At 60.6% G+C, this 23,033-nt stretch overlaps 1 protein-coding gene across 2 annotated transcripts in view; it reads right to left on the reverse strand.

The window, feature by feature from the left end:
• The window catches only part of NCS1 (neuronal calcium sensor 1), a 50,728-nt gene that overhangs the window by 16,284 nt on the left and 11,411 nt on the right, over nucleotides 1-23,033 (reverse strand). The window contains exons 1-2 of one of the 2 annotated variants that reach the window (XM_053204506.1): nucleotides 19,854-19,911; nucleotides 10,590-10,614 (exon numbers count right to left, since the gene is read on the reverse strand). In XM_053204506.1, coding sequence (XP_053060481.1) covers nucleotides 10,590-10,614; nucleotides 19,854-19,899 — 71 coding nt within the window. In that variant the 5' untranslated portion in view covers nucleotides 19,900-19,911. Of the gene's footprint in view, nucleotides 1-10,589; nucleotides 10,615-19,853; nucleotides 19,912-23,033 lie in introns of those variants that run through there. The other variant, XM_053204505.1, reaches the window with a different exon arrangement.

Raw genomic sequence — 23,033 nt, forward strand, 5'->3', positions numbered from 1 at the left:
GAAGCCAGCAGGGCATCAGCTATTATCTGTTCCCAGCCCTTACCTCCCTGGGCCACTCTCTGCAAACCCACTCTCCCGGAACGCCCACGACGGCCAGCGAGCGAGCCTGCCAGGAAGCCCATTTGGGGGATGAGGAAGCTGAGGCCCGGGAGGGGCCGACTTGCACGTCCTCGCAACCCAGACCAGGGCTGAGGCCAGTTGCTCTGAGCCACGGGGTCGCCGAGACTACCACCTGCCCCACTGCTCCGTCCTGAGACCCTTGTGAAGGCGCCCTTCCCCCCTCATGTCTAGGGAGAGGACTCCGGGCACCCTGTGCCCGGCCCTGGGAAGTGGCACCGTGGCGGGGGCCCATTCACAGAGGTCGCACGTGGAGAGGCCGCTGCCCTCCCACCCACAGGGCAAAATCTGAGGGGCCTGGGTGGGTGCTGCACATACAAGGACCTAAAGGGACCCACAGGACACTCGGGGATCGTCAGCCTGCACGACGGATGCCAGATGTTAACAGGATGGGGGTTGCTGGGTGAGGGGGAGGCGGGAAGATGGAACGGGGGAGGGGGGTCGGGCCGGGGTGGACGCCCACAGCCAGCGGGAAGCCGTGAAGGAGGCCAGGCTTCCGCGCCCCTCCCCATCTCCCACCGGACACCTGCAGGGAGCAGAGGCCCAGGGAGGCCAGGTCCCTGCTCAGGAATGGGACAGCTGCCCCATCTCGCCCTCTGCCCCATGCCGGGCGCTGAGCTCAGCCTTCAGCGGCCGTTCCTCCCTCAGTCGCCACCCCAGCCCTGCGCGGTGGGTTCAGCGATGCGGGGTTCACCGATGAAGGCGCGGAGGCAAGAGGTCGGGTGCCCCTCCCACCGCAGGTACCAGGAAGGGACCCGGCCTCCCGCAGGACCCTCCCCTAAAGCCTCCTCCCCAGCTGGGTGCTCTGGGCCCCAACTTCATACCCGGGCAGGACACACGGCCAGGGAGAAGGGGCGTTTTAGGGACAAGACCTGATCCGTGACTCCAGGCCTCCTGGCCAAGACAGGTCCCTGGGCAGGAGGAGGGGACGGGCCTGGTGCCCGTCTGGGGGCCATGCGGGGGCACGCTCCAGCCACCAGATCACTCGGGGGCGGGATGGGGGCCCCCCCGCAGGCTTCTCACTGCCCCACGATGGATGTGTGGTATTTAAATGATCCTGAAAGCCTGTTAAAAACAATGGAGAGAGACAAAAGCCGCTCCTAGAGGGTCCCTGCGGGTGGCTCCTGAGTGGGGGGGCGGTTTGCTTGGCTGCAGGAACCCCCAACGCTGAGAGCAGCTGCAGAGAGCCAGCAGTGGGGGTCCTGCAGTGATAGCTGGGGGCAGGCGGGGATGCGGGGAGGCCAGCCTCCGTGGGGAACCTTTCTGGGGTAGGGGGACCGTCCAGGTACCCCTGCAGAGGCCCCCAGGAAGCCCATCCCCAGGAAGCAACCCCGGGCCCAGCCTCCTCTTGCCAACCACCTCCATATTCCACACCCAGCCACACCCTCTAGAATGTGCCATACTATCTCCGGCCTCCAGGCCTTGGTACCTGTAGGCCCCTCTGGCCGCAAAACACATCTTTTTTCTCTTCACTGGGCTCAGCCACTCACCTACCTCGTCCCAGCTTTGACGTCGCTTCCGGGAATACTGGCCAGGCCCCCCACCCCTGCCTGCCCCAGAGCCTGACAGGTTCCTCTGCTCCCTCACCCCTTGGGAGATCCCCAGCACGCTATATCCCGTTTGCTTCCAGGTCATATCCCTGGAGGGACATCCCACTGTAACCTCTCTGGCACCGCAGAGCCCCTTGCCGGGGGTGGGCCCTGGTGTATGATGGGGGCTCAGTAAATGTCTGTCCGAGGAGATGGATGGATGGATGGACGGATGGACGGACGGACAGACGAATGCATGAACACACAAACTGCCAGACAAGGACGGAGTGAGACCCAGGTATCCAGTGCCTTCTTCCTAAGCCCCGAGGACCCTGGCCAGCACTTGAGAGCTTCCTGCAGACGGCAAGAGAACCACTGATGGGCTCCCAGCCCTCGGTGGATTGGCAGGGGGCCCAGAGAGGGAGACAGACAGGCTCAGGGTCACACAGTTAAGTTAGCAGCAGGATCAGAGCTCCGGCCAGGCAGAAACCGCCCCGTGCAAACGCGTGCTGGAGCCCTGCTTCCCCAAACGCTGTGCAGCACTGTTCATCGTGGGAAGGTTGGGGGCACCCTGCCTCGCCAGAGCAGAGATGGGGGGATCTGCTGCCCCAGACACCCCGGTCACCCCACCCTGTAAGCCGTCACGGCTCCAAGGTCACGGAGAGACGTGACTCCAGCCCCCACCCAGGGCCCCCGGCCTCAGGTTCCGACAGGCCCGGGCCCCCCACCCCCCCGCCTCCCCCTTGAGACATGCTGCCACCAGAAAACCCGTTCCAGGAGGCCAGGGCCTTGTATGCCAGTCCTGTGTGCCCCTCCCCTGCAGTGCCCCTCAGGTCCCCTGCTGGTATAATAAGTGGCTTAGACCAGCTCAGGGTTTCTCCACCCCAGCACCACTGACATTTGGGGTTGGGTGATTCTTGCGGGGGGTTGGGTGATCTGCGCACCGTACGACGTAGGCCTCCGTCTGCCAGGTGTCCGTAGCACCTGCTCCCAAGGGAGGATGACCAAAAGTGTCCCCAGACAAGGCCACGTATCCCCCCGAGAGCAGAACCACTCCAGCGGAGAAATACCGAACTAGATGGCCTGTGGGAAGCCCATGAACTTGAGGGGGTCTACACAAGCGTCTGCCCTCCCGGTGTCTGTGATTCTGCAAAACAACTGAGAGCCAGGCATACGGCTATGCGCTTTCCAGGCACAATTTCACGCAATGGTCCCACGGAGCCCAGGAGGCAAGGACTATTATGCCCACTTTACGGATGGGGAAATGGAGGCTGGGGAAGGTTCCGTCCGGCCCAGGCACAGGGCCTTCACTCAGGACGCTTTCTGCTCAGCCCACTCTTCCCCTCCCTCCCCTGCTGACTCCCACTTACCCTTTCATTCTTGGTTTCGGCGTGTGCCTTAGAGAAGCCCTCTCTGGCCACCGCGGACGGAGCCATACTCCCAGCCCCCTGCCCCTGGCCCGGGCCTCGGTGGCGCCTCGTACAGCTGTGCCTGGTGACTGGCTCGTGTAACCCGTGTGGCGGTTACACGGGCATCGAGACAGGGACCACGTCTCCTCACCCGGCCCTGAGTCTGCAGGGCCCAGCACCGTGCCTGGCACACAGTAGGTGCTCAGTAAATGCTACGCGGAGTCACACAGCCAGCAAATGAGGCAGCCGACGCTAGAGCCCTCTGCCACACGTCCGGGCTTGCGTCGGATGGGGGGAGGGGGCCGGGATGGGGCATCCTGCCCTTGGAGGCCCGACGCGCTCAGTCGGCCTGCTTTCCTTGGTGCCTTCTGTTTGCTTCCAGGCCCAGGGTGGAAGCCACAGAGGTCCCGGCATTCCCGCTGGCACACGTCAGGCCCAACGGAGGGGGAGACACAAAACCTGTGCTGCTGTCAGTTACCTCCACCAACTGGCAACCGGGGGTGCCCAGCCCAGGCAGGACCTCAGGGCAGGATCTTGGGGCCCAGCCCCAGAATCGCCAGGCACCACCGAGGACGGACGGCCCTGGGGCCCCACCGCGCAAAAACCCACTGTGACGGGCCACCCGCCTCAGACAAGGGCCCCACGCGTGGGGCAGAAAGGAGTTGGGGACCTATCTTTGTCTTGTACTTATTATGACTAAGCTCTGTGCTCATGGTTCCCTTTGGTCGCACGGAGCACGCAGGGATTCTGTAATATAAAGAAGTTAAATTTTTGTGTTGGAGTGCAAAGAACTGAAAAGGAAGGGCTCAGGCTTCCCCATCAGGCCTGGCTGGATCCCACCACCATCCCTGCCCCGGCTGCCCGGAGAGGCCAGCCGTCCCAAGGGGGGGTTGACAGACCAAAGACCCCTGATGCGCCTGCCGCATCCAGCCACTTAGCCCGGGGCACGTACAGGGAGGCCCTTAACGGTTAGGCCAGTAAATTTCACATTGTGTGTATCTCACCGCGTTAAAAAAAAATGTAATTAAAAGCATTACAGAATGTTCTAGATCAGGCATAAAAATATCAAACACAGGTACGGTCGGCTGAAACACAACATGTGTTGTAGCAACATGTGTCGGCTGTAACACGACAAATCGGAGATACTAAGAGTTATTTATATCCAGATACATCGGTGAAGCATGAAATCGATCGGCCGTGATCCACCAAAAAATGAGCGACTTTTTACAAGTTATTGTTCGGGGGGGGGGGCGCCTGGGTGGCTCTGACGGTTAAGCATCTGACTTCGGCTCAGGTCACAATCTCACAGTTCGTGGGTTCGAGCCCCAGTTCGGGCTCCACGCTGACAGTGTGGAGCCTGCTTGGGATTCTCTGTCTCCCTCTCTCCCTGCCCCTCCCTCTCTCTCTCTCTCAAAAGGAAATAAACGTTAAGCAAATAATAAAAAAAATAAAAACCGAACCAAACTACCATCACACCTCCACCTAGGTTTGCCTTTTTCTAACCATTCTTAGTTACCAGGACTTGTGGATGCTATTTCGTTTCTTTTTACGGACGTACGAAGAAGACATTTCATTAAATCAATTCTCTCTGTACCTGTCACTAGTCTTGAAATCGTGTTCGAGAACAGGGCTCTTAACTCTCTGGGGGCCAGGGACCCCTCTGGGAATCAGACGGAAAGCTACGGGACTGAGCCTGGGAGACAGGCACCGTCCCCGAACGCCGTGCGGGCAGCTTCCGGCCACACGGGTGTCTGACAGGGTTGGCTGTATTTGGGGGCCAGCTCTTCGACACAGGGCGGGGACGAAAAGAGAGAGTCGCAGATGTGACAACTGCATTCTTACGCTTCTTTGAAAGGGAAAGGGAAAAAAACAAACGTGTCATTCCATAGAGCGAGGGAAGCTGCGTGTCACTTAACAAAAACACTTCCCCAGCGCCACCAGCCTGGGCCAACGCCTGTGTCCCCTTGGGGACTCTCCTTCAGTCCCAGCTGCCTCCAGCCCCCCCCCCCCCAGCACTGGCCTGGCATCTAGTAGGTGCTAAACAAACGACTGAGTGAGTGAGTGAAGGAAGGAATGAATGAATGACTGCTCACCCTGACACGGGGATCCCTTTCCCATTCAGCTTCTTGTTCTCTGAGACCCCCGAGCGAGACCCGAAGGCCCCAGGCTGCTGGGACTTTCCGAACTCACTGCTCTCACTTGCCATGAACTTGGCCCTGTGGGAGGCTGGCCGCAACTCCCTGCATGCCCGTCCCTCCCTGTCCAGGGTACAGCACTGCCCGCTGTCATGGGAAAGGCAGGGAACAGGTGGGTTAACGACGAAGCGTCACCCCCAGCGGCAATCAGCCCCGAGCCCCAGCTGTCTCCGCGGCGCCCGTGATCTTTGCAAACAACCCCTCCCGTTGGCACCCCCGTCCCAGCGCCCCCTGAGGATGACGTCTCTCCTCCTTGCTCTCCTCCCCCACCAGCCCCTGCTGTCTTCGGCTTTGGGGGGGCTGCCCAGGCAAGAGCCGGCAGGATCGAGCCCCCACGGCCTGAGCCACAGAAGTGGAAAGGGCTGGACCCAGACTCCACATACATACACCCAGCCCTGGGCCACCTGGGCCCAGCGTCTCTGCCCTTCGGAGCTTTAGTTTCTTGGGGAAATTTGGAAAATAGAAAATGCGAGAGAAAAAGCTACCGCAACCCACGATGCTGGCACCCAAGGTACCCATGCACCTACCGCCAGCTTCCAGCCGGCTTCCCTCCCGTCTTGTGCTGTCGGTCAGGGCCTGGGGCGGGGCGGGGGGGGGGGGGTGACGTGTGCCCTGCTGCCTCTCTGCTCTCCGAGGGGCTGCAATTTCACAATCATCTGGAAGGGCCCGGGACCCCCTGCGGTTTCTTAGCCCCCAGTGCGGTTCCTGATCGTCCACGGGGACAAATCATGCTCAGGGAATGGAGACGGTCGAGAGCAAGGGGCAGGGACCCAGGCTGGCCGTGGACCCTGACACTGGCCTCACTGCTCAGCCTCCGACCCCCTCCCTCCAAGTACAGATCGCGGCACAGCAGCGCAGGGCTGTGCAGAGTTGACCCCGAGGGCAGCGGGAACCTGGTGCCGGCTGAGAGCCCAGAGGACGCTGGTCCGGGCACCCCGTTGCTGTGGCCTGGCCCACGCTCCTGACAACCTGGGCCCGACCGGCGCCGAGGTCGAGTGCTACTCTCAGCTCTGTTTCCTCTCCTTGGCCGGCCCAGGGCCCATCACACAATCACTTTCGAGGCCTGGGCCTTGGGGCACCCGGCTGGCTCCGCGGGTGAAGCGTGCGATTCTAGACCTCGGGGTTGTGAGTTCAAGTCCCACACTGGGCGGAGAGATTACTTAAAAAATAAAATCTTGGGGGCGCCTGGGTGGCTCGGTCGGTTAAGCGTCCGACTTCGGCTCAGGTCATGATCTCACGGTCCGTGAGTTCGAGCCCCGCGTCGGGCTCTGTGCTGACAGCTCGGAGCCTGGAGCCTGTTTCAGATTCTGTGTCTCCCTCTCTCTCTGCTCCTCCCCTGTTCATGCTCTGTCTCTCTCTGTCTCAAAAATAAATAAACGTTAAAAAAAAATTAAAAAATAAAAATAAAGTGAAATCTTTAGGGGCGCCTGGGTGGCTCAGTCAGTTAAGCCTCTGATTCTTGGGTTTCGGCTCAGGTCGTGATCTCACAGCTGTGAGATCGAGCCTCACATCAGGCTCTGTGCTGGGCAGAGCCTGTCTGCCCTTCCCCTGCTCATGTTCTCTTTCTCTCTCTGAAAATGAAGAAATAAACTTTAAAAAAAAAGCCTGGCCCTGGGTTCTCTCGCTGCATAACGGCTGCTGAAAGTCAGCACAAAACAAGGTGATCCTGTCCAATGCTGGAGAAACAGGGACTGGGTGGTCAGTGCGGGCCTCTCCGAAGAGATGCCAAGATCTGGGGGCAGAGGGAACAGCAAGGACGGCGGCTCTGAGGTAGGAATGAGTTTGGTGTGGCTGACGGACAGGAAGTGTCTGCGGTGGCCCTGCGGGTCTCTGCATGCCCCTCCCCCTGCTTCCCCGCCCCCACCCAGACGGCCCAGCCCTAAACTGTTTGCTGCCCCGGGTGGACTAGGCCTGGGAACCCCGTGTTTTCCCAGGGAGGGCAGGGCATCGGCACATTCCCCAGATGTTGGGGGCCCCGAGAGCTGTTTGGAACAGGAAGGTGCTGGCTGGGGGCTTGGTGACAAAGGTCCTCTGAAGATGGACCAGGGCGCTTGGGATCCTACCTGTTTCCTGAGCAAAAGACAGAGGGAACAGTGGGCCACCCACGGCCCCAGCGAACCAGTGACGTTCAGGGCAATCGAGGGATAATAACATGCGTTCGTTTTGTGTGCCCGCAACAAGGACACTGATGGCCCTGGGCACTGCAGGGGATGACCCAGAGCGCCGGGATCTGTGATCCATTACCAATGTCTGCTGTGGGCACGGGTGGAGAGAGTGGTGGCAGGGGTGTCCCTGTTTAACCATCCCTGGTCTAGCTTCGCCCCGAGGGATAGAGCCATTCTAGAACACAACAGTGGGCTGGCCCAGGTGGGCCAGAGAAAGGCACCCATTCACCTACCTCCTAACCTCGAAGGCGCCACCAAAATGAACCAAAGGACATGTGTTCGAGGCCCACAGAACTTTCCGGCAAAGCAAGATCCATTCCGGTCTTTGTAAGCTCTTTAGAGAGAACCCCCTTCTCACAGGGTCTGGGTGTCACCGGGCCTCGGGCCCCAGTTCTGTCACGGGAGTCCCAAGAACTGCTCTCCACGGGCCAGCCTCCAGGGCTCTCTGTGCTTCCTCAAACACACGGAGCCTAATCCCACGGAGCCTCTGTGCTTGCTAAGCCCTGTGCCTGGAACTCTCTCCCGTGGCCGAGCCCTTGTGCAGGGGGCAGCTGACACACCAGCTTGGCGAGTGAGCGAAAGTCATTCCGTCTGCCTGGGCCTCAGTTTCCCCGTCTTCAAAATGAGCAGGGGGCCTTGAGTCTCCGGATTGCTCCGTGGGTTATAGCTGGTGACGACGTCAGCATTATCACCAACACCGCTAACAGAGAGGAGGTTACGAGGCTCTGTTCCGGACGTCTCACGTGAATCAGATCACCTCCTCTCTGCCGTATTCCTACAAAGCGTGACTATCATTACCCTCATTTTCCAGGCGGGGAAACTGAGGCACTGAGAAGCTCAGGAAGTTGTTCAAGGTTGCTCAAACAGAATGCGGGGCATGGGCACTCAAGCCCAGTGCCCTGGTTCTGGAGCCCACCTGGCCCTGCGTTCCCGGGGGGAAACACAGGTGTGAGCAGGGCAGGACCCGGGGGGCTCAGGGGCCTTGTCTAGGAAATGCCACGATGGCACACTCCTCTGGGTGACGGCGAGGAGGAAAATGAGGCCGCGTCTGAGAGCTTGCAGGGCACACAGTGGCGCCAGGGGACAGACCCCACCCTCCTCCCTGCCCGGCCCTTCTCTGCACCTCTGTTTCGTTTCCTCAGCTGCCATAAAGACGATAAACCGTGTCGGCCCCCAGGGCAGCTCCCAGGGGTCAAGAGCCATGTATGGGAAGTACATGGGGTGTGCTTCTTGGGGCCTGAGCACCCACTATGGCCAGGCTCTGGGGACACAGGCGTGGAGAGGACACGGCCAGCCTTCAGGGCCAGGAAAAGAGGCAGTGAATGCTACCTGCTGTGTCCCCGGCTGTGGTGGGGGCCCCGAAGCTAACCGGAGGGCCCAGGGGTTTCAGGGAGGAAGCCTTGAGGGTGGGGAGATAGGAGCCAAGCAAACAGGGGGAGGGGTGTCCCCAACAGGGGGGACAGCCCGAGCAAAGGTCAGGAAGCCCCAGAGGGAGAGGTGGGTTCGGGAACAGACAGCAATTCAGGCTGGCCAGAGGGTGAAAGGAGTTTGCAGTGAGACTGGAGGGGTCAACAGGGCCAGCCCAAACCAGTTCTCATACCCACATAGCCATGCCGGAGGCATGGACTTCACCTGAGCTCCAGGGAGGGTTTAGGCAAAAGCGCCTCTGGCTGCCAGGTGGAAAGGAGGGAGATTATGTACAGATGGGGGACCCCAGAAGGCTTCCTGGAGGAGGTGACTTAGGTGAGCTTTGGGAGAAGAGAGCTCAGAGAGCCTAGGAAGGTAGGCAAGAAGGGCGGGGAGTTCTAGAAGGGAGATAGGGGTAGACAAAGGCCCAAGGAAGGAAGGGCAGGCGAGTTCTGGAAGGGAAAGCCTTGGAGATAAAGACCTAGAAGTAGGATCCTTTCTGGAACGCTCCCCTGGGGAAGCAGGAAAGTGAAAATGAGGTCGGAGGCAGATCAGATCCACGCGTTGGTCCTCGGATGTGTGGGGGGGGGGGGGGGTGGCGGGGGGTAGGTGGCGGCGGCTGTTCCCTCCACATCCGCTCCCCCTGTGGGAGCAGCCAGCCGGGCGTCCAGCGCGGGGCTGGCAGGGTTGGGCAGGTCAAACACAGCTCCCACCCTCTGCAGCCTGGGCTCAGGGACAGCGAGCTGTACGGAGTGGCCCCTGGGGGAGGCTGGCCCTGCACCGCACAGCTGCCCGGGAGCCTCACGGCCTGGCTGTGAATGGAGGGCCGGGGGGGGGGGGGGGGCGCATCTCTAGGCTCCCTCTGAACGGTGCACAGAAGGCCACTGGCAGTGGCCATCGTCCCCTGGGCCCCGTGCTACGACCTTTGCAGGGAATGTCTTCTGAGTGCATTATCGTTCCCGCCATACACATGGGGAAACTGAGGCTCAGAGAGTCACCCTAGGTCACTCGGATAGGAAAGGCCAAGTCAGGATTCTCAAGTCCATTTCTAAACCGCCAGACTTTTCTGGAAGTTGTCCAAGTTTGCCTCGTCCCCTCCCTCACCGCCCCCCACCCCCTGCCCCGACCTCAGGTCTGCCTTAGTGTGTGACCTCCGCTGTCAGCTCTACGTTCCACAGGGGATAAGACAATATGCCACTCCCCTCTCGCCAGCCCAGGCGGGCATCACTAAGCTGGTACCGCCCCCCATTAATCCCCCACTGGTATACTTTCCATTTGCTCCACTGCACACAGCCTCAGAATCCTTCTTAACCTGGCACTCTGGGCAGCCGCTACGGATTGATTAGAGCTGGCATCCAAGAGGACACCTATCGGCCATCCCTGGTCCAGTGTCACCCATCACTTAATAGAAGGGGTGACTGAACCCCGGAAACGGGAAGAGACTCGTCACGGCCACCAGCGATTTAGTGACAAAGCCAGGCCTGGGACCCAGCCTCCTGACTCGTTTCTGGTGAGCGGGGCCCCGTGGTCCTTAGAGATGCCGCAGAAAGCAAGGACTCACCAACGACCCCTCCCCGCCCCGGATCAAGTGGCTTTCTGTCAGTCCCTTGGGAACAGAGGAATCCAACCCCTTGGATGGTGGCTGAGCCACTCTCAGAAGCCCCTCCGCGGGCCCCTGTCCTGGGCAGCTAGACTGCCGTCCCATCAGGCCAACGCCAACGCCCCCAGGCCTCCCCGCCGACAGTTTGGGGAAAAGCAGTCACTCACCACTGCTGGACTTCCTTCTCGGTAACTGCAAGAGAAAAGAGAAGCAGCCTTTTAGCTCTGGGAGGTGTCTCAGGGGACGGGCTGCCCCGGGGGACCCCTTTCCTGCCCTCCCCAGCCCGCCCCGCGGCGCCCCTGCCCCCCATGGTGGGGCACCTGCCGGCTCTGAGTAAGAGCTTGCCCCAGGGGTGACCAGTCCCAGTCAGGAGCTCCGTGTCCAGCCACCCCCGCGGGGGCCACCCTGGCCTATCCCTCCTGACGCCCACTGGGCATCCACGAGGACCAGCGAGAGCAGCCTCCCACATGCAGGGGTGCAGGAAGGAGCGTCACCCCCAGGCCAACATTTAAGATACGCTGTTCCCGCCTCACAATCCTGGCACAGCACAGGGGAGTCAGAGAGGGCACCCGGCTGCCCTGTCTGTGTACGGGAGGCGGGGGGATCCCAGGACCGAAAGGCTGAGCACCCCCTCCCCGCCCTCCCTCCTCGGCCTGCCCCTCCAGCTCCTTATAGCGGTCGGTCCCAGGTTCTTTTACAGGCAGTACGAGAACAGCGCCCAGAACGAAAACCTGGAACAAGCCACATAATGTGGTCGAACATCCAGCCAAGCCCAAAGAGTCATTCTTTACTGAACCATGAAACAAACAAAAAAATCTCTTTTTTTCTGAAAAGTACTACATTGGCTCGGGTTGGAGGCAAACCAGCGTTCTCCCTACAATCAGTGAATGAGCACGTCGAACCACCTCCAAGGCCGCACTCACTCTCCCTGGGGGTGGCCACGGGAGACTGCCTCCAGCAAGCCGTGCCTCAGTTTCCTCATTTGTAAAGCGGGAATAACAGTAACGGTAGCTGCCAGGGGAGCTGTCCTGGGAATTCAATCAAAACCGGTGTGAGAGCTCCTGATTCCCTGGCACAGACGCTGACTCAGTCCAGGCTTGTGGAGGGAGGGAGGGAGGGAGGGAGGGAGGGAAGGAAGGAGGAAGGAAGGAAGGAAGGAAGAAGGAGGGAAGGAAGAAGGAGGGAGGGAAGGAAGGAAGGAAGGAAGGAAGGAAGGAAGGAAGGAAGGAGGAAGGAGGGAAAGAAGGAAGGAAGGAAGGAAGGAAGGAAGGAAGGAAGGAAGGAAGGAAGGGGGGAGGGAGGGAGGGAGGGAGGAAGGAAGGAAGGAAGGAAGGAAGGAAGGAAGAAGGAGGGAAGGAAGGAAGGAAGGAAGGAAGGAAGGAAGGAAGGAAGGAAGGAAGGAAGAAAGGAGGGAAGGAAGGAAGGAAGGAAGGAAGGAAGGAAGGAAGGAAGGAGGAAAGGAAGGAAGGAAGGAAGGAAGGGAGGGAGGGAGGGAGGGAGGGAGGGAGGAAGGAAGGAAGGAAGGAAGGAAGGAAGGAAGAAAGAAGGAGGGAAGGAAGGAAGAAGGAAGGAGGAAGGAAGGAAGGAAGGAAGAAGAAGGAAGGAAGGAAGGAAGAAGGAGGGAAGGAAGGAAGGAAGGAAGGAAGGAAGGAAGGAAGGAAGGAAGAAGGAGGGAGGGAGGGAAGGAAGGAAGGAAGGAAGAAGGAAGGAAGGAGGGAGGGAGGGAGGGAGGGAGGGAGGAAGGAAGGAAGGAAGGAAGGAAGGAAGGAAGGGACAGACAGGAAAGTGGGTGTTAGGGGGAGGTCAGCTGAGAAAAGGAACTGCGATCTCTTCCCAGGGAAAAGGGAAGGGAGGCCCAAGGGGGTGTCCCTGAATTGCTGTGGCTGATTGGACACCAGGAGGCCGCTTTCCAAAAGCCACTCCAAGGGAGCCTGTACGAAGTGCCAGATACCAAGGGGCCACTGGAAGCCCGGCTCTGTGCCAGGGCTGGGCCTCTGTGCTTTGACTCAGCTGCCCTGACCACAGCGCCGAGGGAAGACAGCGTGACTCTGCCCTGGCGCCAGATGGGGAAACTGAGGCACAAAGGGGCCGGGACCTGAAGTGATGGGGTGAGGGTCTGAACTCGGGCATGTGGCTCGGCCGCCTGCCCCACAGCCTGGAATCGGGTGGTCAGACTCCCGGGGAAGCCTGGAGGCCGCTGCCAGAGCCCTCCCCCCACAAGCCCAAATCCCAGGCGCCCGTCCCAGAGCAGACAGCTGGTGCATGGAAGGCATGACAAGGGCGGGAGGTGCCGATTACCTGGACCGGCCAGACCCGGTGTTAGAGAATGCAATTTTCCAAGAGAGGTCGGGCAGAGGGTGGAAGGAGGGAAGGGGGTCAGGCAGGGGAGGGGGGTGGAGAGGGAAGCAGACCTCGGTCGAACCCGAGCTGAGCTGTCCTGGATTGCCACGCACGCCTGGGGGGGGGGGGGCGCGGCAGGGGCGGGGAGGGGATGACGTGCAAAGCCCAAACCTGGAGAGACACAGGAAACCCACCAGGGCACAGGCGGGGGCTTACGGGTCCGCGCTCTGGAGCCAGACGAGACCGCCTGGATTCAAATCCAACGCCGCAGCTTTCTAGCCCTGTGTCCTTTGGGGGGGGAGGTACTTCCTCTCTCTGGGCCTCAATTCCCTCATCTGGAAAACGGGCCGTTGCAAAGACTTAACTGGCTTGGTGTTCTTCACCTGCACAAGAATCCCACAGGCAGGTGGTGGTTCCACTTTCCCGAACAAGGCCGAGGTTCGAGACAAGTCCGCGTACTTGGCCTGAAGCCACCCAAGGCCACCTTGCCAGGAAAGGGCAGGGCCGCGACGGCCCTCGGAGCCCGGGATGAGCGCACAATGGGGATGGGTGCCGACGAGCTGCCTGACCTCGTGTGGCCTCGGCATCACGTGACAGGAACAGCAGGAGCCGGGGAGCAGACCCAGCGCTGGCCTCTGGCCTCACAAGGCCCGAGGAGACTCCCCCGGAATATCCCTTATCTCAGAAGTCCCCGCTCCCCGCTGTCACCCCTGTCTCCAGGATGTAGCAGCTATGGTGGGGGAGGGGCAGAGTTAGCTGCCCCTCCCCCATCAGAATGGTCCTCAACACAGAACACTGGTTGTCGGGCAGGCAGCCAAGCCCCAGGGGATGCGAGCTGGGGGGCTTGGGGCGATGAGCCCTGCTGATGCTTTAAGGAGCCAATTAACCTTTAGGGAACAGAGGAAGCCATGAGGTGTCCCCTTGGCACCATGGAGGGTCTGGAGTGGGGCGGGCATCAGGCAGCCCTCGGGGCGCCCAGCCACCTGCCCCCGGCCCCTCCACCAGGGTCAGGAGTCCTGGAGGTGACCAGGGTGAACCTCACTGTTCAGGCGAGGAAGCTGGGCTGGGGACCCGAGGGAGGGACCCAGGGCCACGGCCAGAAGGAAGCAGGACAGGATGTCACTGCCCAGGTCCGCCCAATGCCGAGGCCACTCTGTCTGTGTTTCCGGGAGCTCAGCCGTCCCGGCACCACCTTCCCGAGTCCTCCCTAACCACCTGTCTGATGACTCACTCGGGACGTTTCTCTAACTCAGCTCACTCATCTGCCTCATCTAGCCTCAGCCTCAGCACTAACAGCCGTAAAATTGCCCGAGACGCGTGCTGGTCGTATCTTTTCTAATACACAACAAAAGTATCACCATGAAGATGACCGTCCTTGATCAAACCTGGCCTCGCCAATGGGGAAACGTGCCGACAGCCTGTGTCCCCGCCCCCCACCCCCCCAGATCTGGTGCTGTGGAAGGACGTGATGCCCACGGACTTCTCCTGCCAGAAACAGTCAACCTATTAGGCTATTAGACTCTAATAGACTATTAGAATAGTCTAATCATGAGGACAGCAGCAGACAAATCCAGAAGGCGGGACAAGTCTACGAGACAGCTGGCCGGGACACTTGAGTAAGTCGGCCGCCGTGAAAGGTAAAAGAAGGCAGGGGATTGTTCCAGAAAAAGAGACAAGGCCATCAAATGCAACTCGCAAAGCCTGGATGGGGTCCTGGATCTGGCGTTAACGACCAGCAATAGCAAACCTTATTCGGAGCGCTGGGGAAACTCCACGGGGGGGGGGATTAGATGCCCTGATGGGCTCGCGGCCGATCTTCTTAGGAGTGACACCCAGGTTATGTGGGAGAATGTCCCTTCTCGTCGCAGATGTGCCCTGAAGGACCTAGAGGCAATACCAGCAGCTTCTTGGACGAGGTTCAGAAACACACACACAGAAAGAGAAGCCAACCCTGGCAAAAACGTCGACACCGGCCACTCTAGACGAAGGACACACAGGTGCTCGCTGCGCTGTCATCTCAATTGCTTCTCTTGATTTTTCAAAATAAAAAGTTGGGGCGGCGGGCGGGGGAGAGATTTTTAGAGCCCTCAGGTCCACAGCCTGGGTGCGCAACCCCACCCACAGCGCCAGAAGGGCGGGGGGGGGGTCCTGGAGCTCTGACTATCACAGACACTGGGAGGGCGGGAGGAAGGGGGTGGGGGGACATCATGGGGTCCCCCTGCTCCACGCCCCACCCAGATACCAGAGCCACATTCCCAGGCTCGTTTCCCCCCCCCCCCCCCCCCCCCAGGGAACCTGCATCCAAGTGAGAAATGATCAGGCGTCGCTCACACCGCACGTGTAACGGGCGGGTCCGTGCTCAAGGCTGGAGTTCAGGGCTCAGGGCCCAGCAGGAAGGAAGGCTGTCCTCAGGGCTATCTGCCCCAGGACCACTGCCTCCAAACCCCTTTAACCATCCTCCCGCCTCCTGGCTCTTGCGCGTGCTGTCCCTCTGCCCAGGACACTCGTCCTCCCTCACCTCTTTCACCTCGGTAGCCCTATGTACCTTTCTGGTCCCCTCTGGGATGCCCCTTTCCTACAGAGCCCTCCCGCCTGCCACGGCCCCCTCTGAAACGCCCCGATCCGTGGCAATCCCTGCTTGCCACGCGGTCTGTCTGACCGCCCGGGGCCAAGTCGGCGAGGGGGACAGCGGTGAAGTGGCGAGGTCCACAGAAAGGGCTCTGGGGTCGGCTCGGCCAGCACTCCAGGCCAGGGCTTTGCTTGTGCGGCCTTGAACAATGACTCCACACCTTGGAGCCTTGGTTTGCTCATCTGAGAATGGGACAAGTGACAGCCTCTGTCTTATCAGAGGAGGGTGTCCTTAAAGCACGTGGCACGACGTCTGCCATCTAGCAGATGTTCAAGAGAAGCACTGTTTTCTCCTCTACCCGGCTGGATGCCAAGCCCTCAGAGACCGAGGCATACCCTAGCATCGCCCTCGGCACCCGGCCCAGCCTCCTGCACACCGGAGGCAGAGAACAAACCCCGGGGGATTTCCCACCATCACCGAGCCACCCGGCTGCATGTGGGACACATCCTACAATATGTTTCTCACGTACAGGTTTACCTTCACGAAACCTGTGACCGGCTTTGGCCCACTTTGAAAACGAGCTGTCTTTCTCCAGCTCGCTCTTGCCGGCAGGCCGGGAGGGGTGGGGAGAGCCCGGACTCAATAGGAAACCAGTATTGACAACCCCAAGGCTGAGGCGTTGGGAGGCTCGGGGTCAGCATCCTGTCTTGGCCATTTGTAGGCTGTGTTGTTCTGAACAGGTTACTTAACCTCTCTGAGCCTCTGATTCCTCATCTGAAAGATGGGGTTTACATAAACTCCTACTCGACACGGCCGTTGGGAGGGCTTCTTAAAAGGTGGATAGAAAACTCCCAGCTTAGGGGCGCCTGGCTGGCTCGGTCCGTGGAGCATGTAACTCTTGACCTCGGGGTTGTAAGTTTGAGCCCCACGTAGGGTATAGAGACAACTTAAAAAGAAAAATCTTAAAAGAAAACAAGAGAAAGAAAAGTCCCAGCCTAGAGAGGGCAGAGAGCCAGGAGGAGAGGGGCTGGGTGTCCCCTCCACTCCCCTCCCCTCCCACGGACCTCCCTGAGAAGGGGGAGCAGCGGGGAGAAGGCCTGTGGGTGGCTCAATGGCCCCGAGTGGGGAGGGGCCCAGCCCCTGCCCGCTGCCCAGCTCTCCCCCAGCTGGCTCGCTGCCACTAAGCCCACACGCCCTGCAGCAGGGGTGCAGACAGAGCCCTCTCCTTGCCACACCCAGCACGAAGAGCAGGAACAGCCCCCCCCCCCCCCCCCCGCGGCGGCTCCCTGCACCTCCTCCCCCTGCACGAAGCTCTCGTCTGCCAGGAATGAACGCGAGAGAGCCGGTCCCTGGAGCCCAGGATAAATGTTGAGTCTGATTTTCATTTCCCTAAAGCAAAATACCTCTCAGCTGATTGAGGCTCAGCTCAAACACAGTGGGAACGGAAAGCAGGGGCTGGCGGCCCCCACAGAGGCGCTGGAGGGATGGCGGGCGGACCACGCTCCCCTGGGCCCCTTCGGCCACCGTCCTGTGACCGCCCCAGGCTCCGTTTTCTTCTCCAGGGACAGAGGCTGGATCAAGGGCCAGGGTCACCCGCACCTCCCACCTCCAGGGCAGCCAGAAGGCCTCTCTGGTTCAATTCACACAAAAAAGAGGAAATGGGGAAATTTGGGCCTGGCCACCGGCAGCCCCTTGTCACTAAATCTGACACTCCGTCCGTCCTGACGCCTCTGAGCACTCAGACAAAGCGCTCAGAAGTGAAGGGCAGCTTCCAGAAGTGCGGCACCCTGCCCACGGGCCCCCGGCCTCTCCTTTGCTCAACCTCCGAGTACCGGGGTCCGTCTGAGCCCCTTCTTCACACGGCTGTCCGGGGGCACAGCCTGTGCACCCCGCACCCCCCTCTAGCTCAGCCCCTGTCTACGTTCCTCACGGTGGTCCAGGGGCCCCTCACACTCCACGTGGCCCATAAGGACCCGCACCTCCCCCTGGACCTCCCCTTCCTGGGGACACCCCTCTTCCAGCTCTACCTGGCAGAAAACACGGGACCACCCACACATTGGCCACACACGCGCAGGTGGGGAGACAAGAAAGAGTTAAATGCTTGGGAGTCGCCCTCCCTGGGGTCCGGCCACACCCGAGGGCAGGGTGAGCAGACACCCACATTCCCCAAGCCTCCAGGTGCCTCAACTCGCCCCCTCCCCGCAGCCCCAAGTCATTTCCCACCACCCCTGCGCTCAGACGACAGCGTGGAAATACACTCATGTTCCTGCGGGGGCATGGGACTCGGCCGCTCTCAGCCACACATCTCCAGAGACCTCCAGTCCCCGGATTCCGCACCCCATGAAGTGACCCGCAGGCAGTAAGCCAATGACGGCGGACCCCACAGGCCCCGTGTCCCGGGGAGAAGGCTGTGGACACCCACCAGAAGCATGACGGAAATGGGAGGGGGGCACATGCCCGGGGCCAGACGACCCGGGCCAGGTCCCGGAGGCACGGTGCTAGGTGTCCTTGGCCGGGGGGTGGGGGGGCGGCGGGGGGAGCTCATCTGTAAGAGGGGGCTGCCTCGGAGATCAGCTATAAGCCGACAACACGCACAGGTCACTGGCGCTGACCCTCACTCCACGGCTCCTCCAGGCGGGGGAGACAGACCGCCAGCCCCCCGCCCGCCCCTCTCCTGGCTTCCATAAATGCCCAGCTGGAGGGAGCCAGCCTGAGTTCATCAGAAAGGCGCCTGGCCTCCCGCCCAGAATTCCAGGGCATTCCAGGCTGAGCCGGAAGCCCCTCTAGCTGACCCAGAAGGAGCAAGTTCCCCCGGAGCCCTGGGCCCCCCGCCTTCCCCCCCACCCCCAGCCCGCCCCTCTGGGTCCCCTCTCCCCACTGGTGGCGGGGTGACGGTGACAGACGCCCAGCCTCCTCTGCATTATCCCCACCCGCGTGGGCTAGGGCCCACAGCCCCCTACGGGGACGAGTTCACACCAGACCCTGGACCTTCGGTGCCGGCTCACCTGCGGGGACCCACGGGCATCCGCAGGCCCACCGAGGCCAGATCTGCGAGCTGTCTAGCCCCAGACCAAGCCCTTTGCACCCAGGATTTTGTAAAGCCTCACAAAGCTCCAGGGGTCACAGCTCTGGCCAGCACTAGGTGAGTTGCCCCCCCTTCTAGGCCCTCCCCCTCCCCCCGCTGCTGGGACCGCCTCTGGCTGACCTGCCCGTAGCCCTAGCAGGTAGGCTCTCCCCCACCACGGGCCTCGCACAGACAGGCCCGCCACATTCTCACGGCTGCGTGACCTCCGTCAATGGCCTCCCCTCTCTGAGCCTTGGTCCCCCCTCCCTCACGGAGCCGCCCTTAGAGCCAAAAAAGAGGGTGCAGGCCAAAAGCAGTGGGCGCAGCACGTGACGAGGGACACGGGGACACGGACCGTCACGATGACGGCCATGGTACCAGAATAAGACGTCAGGGGTCTCACTGCCGTGGGGGCAGCGGTAGAAGATGCGGCAAGGCTGATGGGACCCAGACAGAGAGGAGCCAAGCCCTCAAGGGAACCGAGGTGTGGGAGGAGAGGCTGCTCAGGGCCGCTCAAATCCCAGTTCAGATGCCCCCTGTTCCCTCCCGGCTCTTCAGGATCCTCCCGAGCCCCAGGTGGCTACGGCTCCGGCTCAGTTGGCTGAGCCCTCCTGCTGCAACAGGCCCCGTGCTGACACGTGGGGGTCCCTGCCGGCCCACCGAGCTGGTGAAGAAACTGAGGCCTCACAGAAGCAAAGGCAATCACCCAAGGTCACAGTCAGTGGCGGAGGGGTAGAGGCGGGCGCCCAGGTCCCTCCAGCTTGGTCGCTCGCGCTCAAAGAGGCTTCAGCCTGGAGACGGTTGACCCCAGGGAGGGGGCCACCCGCTGAGGCCAGCACTCACCGAGCACCTGCGGCAGACCAGGCACGGGGTGCACGGAATGTGAGCTCCATGGTCCTGCAGGGAGCAGGGGCTCCCGACCGTCACAGCGGCCCTTGCCGCTCCCTCCCCTGAGAACCAGGCTCCCGGCTCCACCTTTCTCCTGGGCACTGAGACCCTCCCCACATTTAGATCCTCCAGATAAAGCTCGGTTTGTGTCACACCTCTCACGTCTGTTTTCTCGTCTGACAAACAGGGTGAGAATGTTTGCTCCAACCGGCTCATGCAGGGTGAAAGTGCTTGGTCCCCGGAGCAGGGCCACCTGCCGGAGGCGTCCAGGCGCTCCCCGAAGGCACCCTCGCCAGAGCCTCTGAGGGCAGCCACCAAAAGCAAGGTGTGGCTCAAATCTTACGTTCCACGGGCACCTGGGTGGTTCAGTCGGTTAAGCGTCCGACTTTGGCTCAGGTCATGATCTCGCGGTTCGTGGGTTCGAGCCCCGCGTCGGGCTCTTGGCTGACGGCTCAGAGCCTGGAGCCTGCTCCGGATTCTGTGTCTCCCTCTCTCTCTCTCCGCCCCTCCCCTGCTGGTGCTCTGTCTCTGTCTCTCAAAAAAATAAACATTAAAAAAAACAAATCTTACTTTCCAGCTCAGCTATTTCCACAAGGTCTGCATTCTGCGTCATCATTTATAAATAGTTATTTTACCCTAAAAATAAAGTCATAAAATATATCAATTTCTCTATAAGTTAAATAAGTCCCCCTCCCCCCACAAACTGTGAAAACTGCAGGAAGATGTACTTTGTCTCGTGCAGAACGTCTCCATTTGTTAGCATTTGCCGCAAACCCACGCGCACTAAATACCTGGCAGGCATTAAACACAAGCGGTGCCCGAACGACGCCGCCCGACAAGGAGTTCTTACCCCCCTTCTACAGATCAGGAGCCTGAGGCACAAACAGCTGAAGCCACCTGCCCAAGGACCAAAGTCAGTCTGCAGGGAGGCTGGGACCAGAAGCAGGGTCCGCGTGACTCCCCGAACTTGCCAGAGAAGTACAGCATTGCAAGCATCCCACAAATGCCTTCGGGGGGGTCCCCTTCTTCACTTCCCACCTGACTCCTGAACTGCATCATCTGGTGCTCCTCAAAAGAGGCCCCGAGTCCTCGGCTTCTCTGGCTCCCCACCCGGGCTGGGAAGCAAAGGTCCTCGAAATCTGCTGATCTATTAACAGCTCGCTTTGGCTGAGCGATCCAGACCAAGGCCCGCTCGCAGCCTCCAACCCCCAGCTCCCCTGCGTTCCAGCCGGGCGACCTCAGACACGTCAGTTAACCTCTCTGAGCGTCGGTTTCCTCGTCAGGAGACCCGGGATCTCTGAATCTCCCACGGGAGTCGGTCCTGAAGGAGGTGAACCACACGCCTTCTTCTGCTTCCTTCGAGGCCTCGGGGAAAGGTCGGCGGACAGGGTCTTCTCAGGACTCCCCGTGGAGGACCAAACCAAGTGCTTAGGGACTCAGTTCGGCCCAACTCCACTAACCTCTTCCAAGCACTTGCCGAGACCGGAGGCTGTGGGAGGCACCGGGGTGCTCGGTCGGCAGGAGGGGTCTTTTTCTGCAATGTATCCTTCTCTTTTTTGTTGTTTTTAATGTTTATGTATTTATTTTGAGGCGGGGAGGGGCAGAGAGAGGGAGACAGAGAATCCCAAGCAGGCTCCGTGGAGCCCGACATGGGGCTCGAACCCACAAACTGCGAGACCGTGACCTGAGCCGAAACTAAAGAGTCGGACGCTGAACCGGCCGAGCCACCCCCAGGCGCCCCTGAGCGAAATCATTCGTTAGCCCCTCTGTGACCTTGGGAAACGGAATTCACCCCTCTGGGCCTCAGTGTCCTCGTCTGTAAAACGAGGGGCGATGCTGGCAACGATACCGTCCTAACAGGGTAGTTAGAAAGAACAAATGGGATTGTTTTCCCCCCTTCACGCATTCGATAACGAATTGCTGAGCAGCGTATGGGCCAGGCCCTGAGCTGGAACACGGCACTGGCCCCCAGACACAGGTCCTTGTCCCGAGAGTCTCCAATGTAACAGGAGAGACAGACCTAAAGCACACGACAGCACAGCCATCTAATGATCTGTGTAAACTGGGAGCCCAACCCAGCTGGGGAGGGGGGGAGGGGGCGGGCTGAGAGACCCAGGGAAGGTGACAGCCCCCCCAACCCCCCCTCACATACCAGGTCGCTGAAGGCAGCACTGGCAGGGATACTGAGACTAAGCAGGGGCTGTACCGGGAATGGGAACCAGGCACCCTGGGGTCAGCAGCGCTGCGAGCTCTGGCTCTGGCCCTTTAAGAACCAAGGGCTGGGGTGCCTGGGTGGCTCAGTTAGGCGGTTAAGGTTGAGGGTCTGACTCTCGATTTCGGCTCAGGTCATGATCTCACGCTCATGGGATCGAGCCCCAGCGTGGAGCCTGCTTCACACACTCACCCTCTGCCCCTTCCCAGCTCGCGCTCAAAAAATAACAATAAAAAGAAAAAAACTAGGGGCTCAGTCGGTTGAGCGTCCGGCTTCGGCTCCGGTCGTGATCTCGCGGTCTGTGAGTTCGAGCCCCGCGTCGGGCTCTGTGCCGACGGCTCGGAGCCCGGAGCCTGCTTCGGATTCTGTGTCTCCTTCTCTCTCTGCCCCTCCCCTGCTCATGCTCTGTCTCTGTCTCAAAAATAAATAAAATATTAAAAAAAAAAAAACCGAATAAAATAAAAGAACCGAGGGCAGAGGTTGACCCTGATGGGCCCTCCTCACAGAAGTGACCCCCCCCCGGGCCTTCTCCTGGTCCCAGGCAGGAGGAGGACCCCAGCACTGGGACTCCAAGCAGTCATGGGGCACAGAGAAGCATAGCCACACATCTGTCAGCCTGGCCAGAACCCGCCGGAGGCCAGACGGGCGCCCACCTCCCCAGGCGTGCCTGGGGCCTCGCGTGGCTCACCTCGGTCCCCAGACCGGCCCCCAGACGCGCTCCCCCCAGGTGGGGTCGGCCCCCCTCCACAGGGCTAACCAGGCAGGACTCTGCCCTCCCACCTACCTCCCCTCCACTCTGGCCCCTACACCTTCCCTAGCCCCTCAGAGCTGCCATACCCAGATGCCTCCAGACCTGGAACACGCCGCTCCTTCTGCCCGAAACACTCTCGACAGCCCCCCCGCCATAAACCAATCCCCCAAGACCTCTTTGTGCCTTCTCCACTTCTCCCTCAGGTAGGGCCACCAAATTTAGCATATAAAAATATAGCATGCCTGGTTAAAATTAGATTTCAGGTGAACAACGAGCAACTGTTTAGGATGGCTGGCAACCCTATCCCCAGGGTTCAAGTGAAACACCACCTCTTCCAGGAAGCCCTCCCAGATGCCCCTCCCCACCCGACCCCAGACCTGGTAGCCTCCCATAGCATTGCAGAACGTCCTGTCTTGACGCTTATCCTAGCCTCGTGTTTCTCCGGCCGGCTCCGAATGCCGGAAGACCAGAAATCCATCCATCCATCCAACTGCCCTGCGTCTTGGCGCCCCCAGGACCTGGCATGAGACAGCGGATCCGCAGAGGTGTTCTGCCTCTGAAGCGAAGGGTGGCAAGGTGGCCCGGGAATACCCTTGGCCAAACTCGCCCCGCACGGGCACCCAGGCCCTCCAGCCGCTCCCTCCCAGCTGGCTGGGCCTCCTTCTCCTGAGATGCGCCCAGAACACCTCTCACCACTGCCCCCGGCTCCACAGAGCCAGGGCCAAGGAAAGACAAATCCAGGTAAGGGCGGCTCGTAGGCCCCTCTTCTGTATTTTGACGGCTGCTG

Source organism: Acinonyx jubatus, chromosome D4 (assembly GCF_027475565.1).
Source record: "Acinonyx jubatus isolate Ajub_Pintada_27869175 chromosome D4, VMU_Ajub_asm_v1.0, whole genome shotgun sequence".
NCBI lineage: Eukaryota > Metazoa > Chordata > Mammalia > Carnivora > Felidae > Acinonyx > Acinonyx jubatus.